The following is a 5,824-nucleotide window of genomic DNA, read 5'->3' as shown; positions in this document are numbered from 1 at the left end:
ATAAAGAACACATCATATTAAAGATTGTTACATGTAGATTTAACTTGTCAAAAATGCATTCAAATAGCACTTATGATGATCTAATAGTTGTAATAAGTCATTTAATTAGTCGCTCATAACTCGATTAAGCGTGTGGTGTATCGCAGTAAACTTTGAGAGTTTGAGATGTTTACGCTAATTTTCATTTATTCTATACCCTTAAATTTAACTCGTAATCCACATTGATTAGCTAATAACTATTAAGACAGTTCATTTTTTGAAAAAAAAGAAAAAAAAAACAACCTAAGGGAGATTTTCGTGTATTTTGTATAAACTGCTGTCCCATAACATTATTTGATGTGATTTAACAAAAAGTTCTGGTGAGCATTAAAAAAATAGCATGACGCATAATATTGTAAATTGAATAGATTGTATGGTATTCAAATGTGTATTAACTATACAATAAAGGTAAAGAGCTCAAAACTTCAAATGGGAAATTAGGATTTGGGTCAAGGCGTAACCAAAAGTCTTTAGCCAAGCTATAACTAAAATAAGAGAATAGTCCAACATGCCCTCGCGGTCTCATTGTGTGTGTATATGTGTGTGGGTGGGTGGGTGGGGGTGGGGGGGGGGGTGTTTAGACGTTGAGGCCGATCAAAAGCCTAAGAGCAATGGAACAATAAAAGTACCTTTACGAAAATGTCTACATATTGATGCGGAGATGGAACATGAATTACATCCAAGTAGCAAAAAGTGTTTTTTCTTGAACCAAGTTAATGCTAATCTTCAAAAGTTTAGTGTGTTGATGTTTAACCAGGCTGTTGGATAGATACGCTACTAACATTATCATAGAATACAATGATAGATTTTGATAGAGAGTGATGTAGCCTCTGTAAGTATTGATTAAACCCATTCAAAATGCATCAATGATATCGTTAGATATAACATGATATTCTTCTTCAACACTAAACAATTTTTAGCTAAACCTTTTCATAATCAATGGGTTCGAATATATATTTTTTTTAATGATACTAGGTTCGCTCGATAATACAACACTATAAGTTGTACATGAACCCGATAGATGATCAAGTTCAGACGATCCCAGTGGGCAGTATGTCCCTCTGCCACTATACATATCAAATCCAAACCATCATTGTGGTATCCCTCAACACCCCCCCCCCCCCCAAACCCGGGAAACCCTATTGATATTAACAAACATCAAACCATTGCTACCCAACTCGGTTCTTTTCGGATATAAACACATCTAAACGTAATAGGGGGGGGGGGGGATTGGGAGGACATACAAATCGACCTACCGCTACGGAGATGATGCATATCGTGGTTGTTTAGCCATAGTGGTGGTAATGGTTGTGGATTGCTCGTGGTGGTGGTGGTGGTGATGGTGGCAATATGTGATGCTTATGGTGGTGATGGTTGTGGGTTGCAAGAGATGTCGTATGACTTAGATTTAGTTATAACATGTTTTAAAAAATAATTTTAATACATTAATACTCTTTAAATAATGTATCATAACATCTATTTATTACCAATAATATATGGGTGGAAAATACCTTTATGGCTTTATGCCCTCATCATGAGGTGCACAAATCGGGTTTTTTAAATACCCGGGTTCGGATATAGAACCGGGTTCGGGTATGACCGGGTATTGGTAATAATCGGGTAGGGTTCGGGTCGGGTATTGTCTCTAAAAATCATACCTTATGCATCGGGTTCGGGTCGGGTATAGAACTGGGTATTCTAAAACCGGGTATTTGAATACCCTATTATCGGGTATTGAAAAAACTCTATTTACGGGTTTTTTCGGGTTTTTTTCGGTATTTTTTTTATATAGATTGGATTTTTTAAAAGTTTACACTTTTTAGAGGTATTATTCGGGTATTTTTAAGGTATTTTTCGGGTATACATCGGGTATTTGAAATACCCGGTTCCGGGTTCGGGTATTACCGGGTACAAATCGGGTTTTCGGGTATTACCGGGTACAAATCAGGTCCGGTTCGGGTTCGGGTTTTAGTGCCAAAATGCATACCCTATCCGTACCCTACGGGTAGGGTCGGGTTCGGGTATTAAAAACCCAGGTATTAGAAAAACCGGTTCCGGGTATTTATTTCGGGTCCGGTCTCGGGTTCGGTTTTTTTGTGCACCTCTACCCTCATGTGTCTGGCACTTGATTAGGCTTTTAACTGAGAAAATTGATGTTTAATATAAATGACTAAAATCGAGAAGAAAATTCATATTAATGATCGTAAGTGAGTCGTTTATGTAAATAAATTATTTCATAATTTGAGATATTCAAAATTACAAAAATTGTTATTTAGTCTTGTTTAATAGTAACAAGTAACATAGAAGTACACATGACATTTTCTATTTACCATCTTAGAGAAACAAGAACATCAAATCAAAATAGATATTTTTTCCAAAATGATCGAGTTTTACTTGAACTAAAAGATCACATTAAAACGAATCGTTCTAATCCAAACCGATTCAGACCCTAGAATAAAACTAAGGGTTTTAGATTTACATCAAAATATAAGATGCATACAAGTGAAATATAGAATAGGCCACCGTCAAGGGGTTAAAAAGAAAAAAATATATAGAGAAAAGGACGGCTTACCAACTTTATATCTTATGGAAATTGGCTTAAAGTAATGTTAAACCGACAAACTCATAAAATCTGTTTCCCTAAAGTAATCAAGGCCGATGCTTTTTTGCTCCTTGTGCGCCTCTCTTGTTCAAAATATGTCATATTCTCAATATTTTCTGACATATTTTTCTAATTATTATACTATATAAATTGATCAAACAAGCATTACTTTTAATTATAATAATAAAAGGCATATTACTTATTTAAAAGACGGAAGTTTATGGACCAAAATATGAGTAATCAATTATATATATGTTGACTACTAACCGACACAAATTTTATCTTTAAGTGAAAACTTGTTAAAAAACAGTATTATATTTTTAGCCAAAACTTAGAATGTAAAGTTATATGCTTTTTCTTTTGAAGAACAAAACTTTATTAAAATTCCCAAAATAGGACCACCTAATGTAGTACATGCAGTAAACCAACAAACTAAATATACCACAAAGCCCGAAACAAGTTACCGTAGATAGGATCATTAGTTGGTTCCCTAGTATAAATTCGTCACCTACTCAAAAAGAAGAAAACTAAATACATAGGTTTTATTGTTGTTAAGTAGGCAAAGTGTATAATTGCATTCCACCTATACAAAAACAAATTACTTTATTTTGAATACACCTTTGTGATTCGTATTTAAACCGAAAATTAGTAAAACACAAACTGAATATTGTATCAATTATGACAATGCAACACCCGCTTGATACCAATAGTGCAAGAATACTTAAAGATATCTAAAACGACTATTAGAATATAAAAGCATAAAAATGAATACCACCACTGATACTAATGTTGTTTGATCAATATCAGTAAGGTACACTAATCAGTAAAAAAATATGAATCCTTTGTTCACAATACCAAAAAGATACTTTGTTTTCAATAAAATTCCATTATTAATAAAAATATTGTAATGTTGTACAAAATAAAAATATATATATGCATTTAGTTAAATATATTTAACCCTTTTAAGTTAACAAAACGCAAATTATTGGAAGAAAAACATATTATTAAATAATAAAATGGGTTAAATATATATATTATTATTTTTAATAGTATGCGTGGTGACATTGGAATTTTAAATAAGATTATAAAAATGCTATCCTATATGATATGATACCATTCACCAAGTAACCTATTTTAAAATCGGCTTGTTTATGAACCATATCGAGCATGTTTAGTTGGTAAACGAGCTAAGCTTGAGCCAAGATAAGTTCACTCATTTGCCTCATTTAAATTAAACTCAAATTCTATGTTTATAAGTTAAACTCACCACCATTTATAAATAACCTCAGACAATGCTAATATTGATATACTTTTTAGTTAAAATAACAAAATAGTATTTTCATTAGAACATACTAGCTCAAACTTTTTACGAGTAGAGCATGAGTGAAGAATTCAGCTCGTTAGAGGTGGGTTGCGTTATTTAACTTCGTGTCTATATCTAGCGTCATTACCACAAGCATGTTTAACAACTTGGGAGGCCCAAAGTTGTTGAAATATTAATTCAATGTTTATGTTATTTAGGGATTATCTTGTTTAGTTTTTTAAATTAGTTTTATATTTATCTTGTTTAGAAGTTTGATAGGGTTAAGTTTTATTTCTTTGTTTGAGTCGGTTTGGGTTTCCTCTCCTATATAAGGAGATTTATGTTTAATGAAAAATATTGTTGTTCTTTGAGTAATCCGCCTTGGTTGTTCTTGGTTGCCATATTCCAACATTGTGGTATCAGAGCAATCTGGGTTGCGATTCAAGCACTTCGTTCTTTAATCAATAACATGGCCGGAAGAGATTCAATTTCAGCGATCCCTATCCCAGTGTTCAAAGGGGATGGGTATGATTTTTGGCAGATCCGCATGAAGACCATCTTAATTGCTCAAGATTTATGAGAGTATGTTGAAACAGGCTTTGATGGGGGTGATGATGACCATGACCGATTAAGGGAGAATCGGAAGAAGGATGCTAAGGCTCTGGCTATTATTCAACAAGGGGTCCATGATGATGTGTTTTCTAGAATTGCTGCTGCAACCCAGTCGAAACAGGCATGGAATCTTCTCAAGAACGAGTACCAAGGTGACACCAAAGTGAAGACAGTAAGATTTCAAGGTCTTCGTCGGGAATTCGAGACGAGTCAGATGAAAGAAGGAGAACTGGTTGCAGATTACCAATCAAAAGTTATGAAGATTGTTAATCAACAACGGGCGTATGGTGATGATGTTACTGATCAAACGGTGGTCGAAAAAGTTCTTAGAAGCCTGCCCTCTCGATGGGATCATGTAGTTGCAGCAATCGAGGAGTCTAAAGACCTATCTACACTGTCGTTTGATCAGCTAATGGGATCACTTCAATCCCATGAGTTACGGCTTAATAGGAATGCGCAAGTGCAACAAGTAGAAGAAGAAAAAGCCTTTCAGGCAAAGGAAGAAGATAGTGTTTCATCGTATCGAGGACGAGGTCGCGGTGTTAACCGTGGTCGTGTTAGAGGTAGAGGACGAGTTTTTGGCAGAGGAAGAGGAGGCGTGCAATGTTACAATTGCAATCGTTTTGGTCATGTTAGATCGGAGTGTTGGAGTGAACCTCAAGCAAACGCTGCCCTAGAAGGAGAAGATGGTGATGAAGAGAGATGACTCTTCATGGCGGTTCCTGGTTGCTATGAACAAAGTGAGGCTTTCATGGCAAATAATAATGAAGGAACATCCACGAGTAATGTATGGTTTTTGGACAGTGGATGCTCAAATCACATGACGGGTCAAAAGAAATTATTTAAAACACTAGATGATACTGAAAAGGTAAGGATTAAAATGGGTAATGGAAAAGGAATACAGGTGGAAGGTCGAGGTGATGTAAAAGTTAAAGTCATCACTGGAAAATATAGGACCATTGAAGGGGTTCAATTTGCTCCAGACCTAAGCTTTAATCTCTTTAGTGTGGGACAATTTATGAGGAATGGTAACTCAATATTGTTTGACAATGGAGTATGCACTATCACAAACAAACGAAGTGGAGAAGTCACATATAAGGTGCCCATTGCAAACAATAATACTTTTCCTCTTGACATCACACAGGTACAATCTGTACTAGCTTCTGTTGATGATCAAGATTCCTTACTATGGCACCTTAGGTATGGGCATCTCAATGGACAAAGTCTAAAGGTACTACGAGATAAAGGTATGGTAAAAGGGTTACCGA

General features: G+C 35.0%; 1 protein-coding gene across 1 annotated transcript; it reads left to right on the top strand.

The window, feature by feature from the left end:
* Positions 1-4,465: 4,465 nt before the first annotated feature.
* LOC143568459 (uncharacterized) lies at positions 4,466-5,262 on the top strand. Its single transcript, XM_077054612.1, has 2 exons — positions 4,466-4,469; positions 4,541-5,262. Exons 1-2 carry the CDS (start codon positions 4,466-4,468, stop codon positions 5,260-5,262), a joined length of 726 nt encoding a protein of 241 aa, XP_076910727.1.
* Positions 5,263-5,824: the final 562 nt, after the last annotated feature.

Source organism: Bidens hawaiensis, unplaced genomic scaffold, assembly GCF_021521415.1.
Source record: "Bidens hawaiensis isolate Kalapana, Puna unplaced genomic scaffold, B.hawaiensis_p1.1 tig00023992_1, whole genome shotgun sequence".
NCBI lineage: Eukaryota > Viridiplantae > Streptophyta > Magnoliopsida > Asterales > Asteraceae > Bidens > Bidens hawaiensis.
Note: the sequence above shows the minus strand (reverse complement) of the source record. Positions and strands in the feature narration are given on the sequence as shown.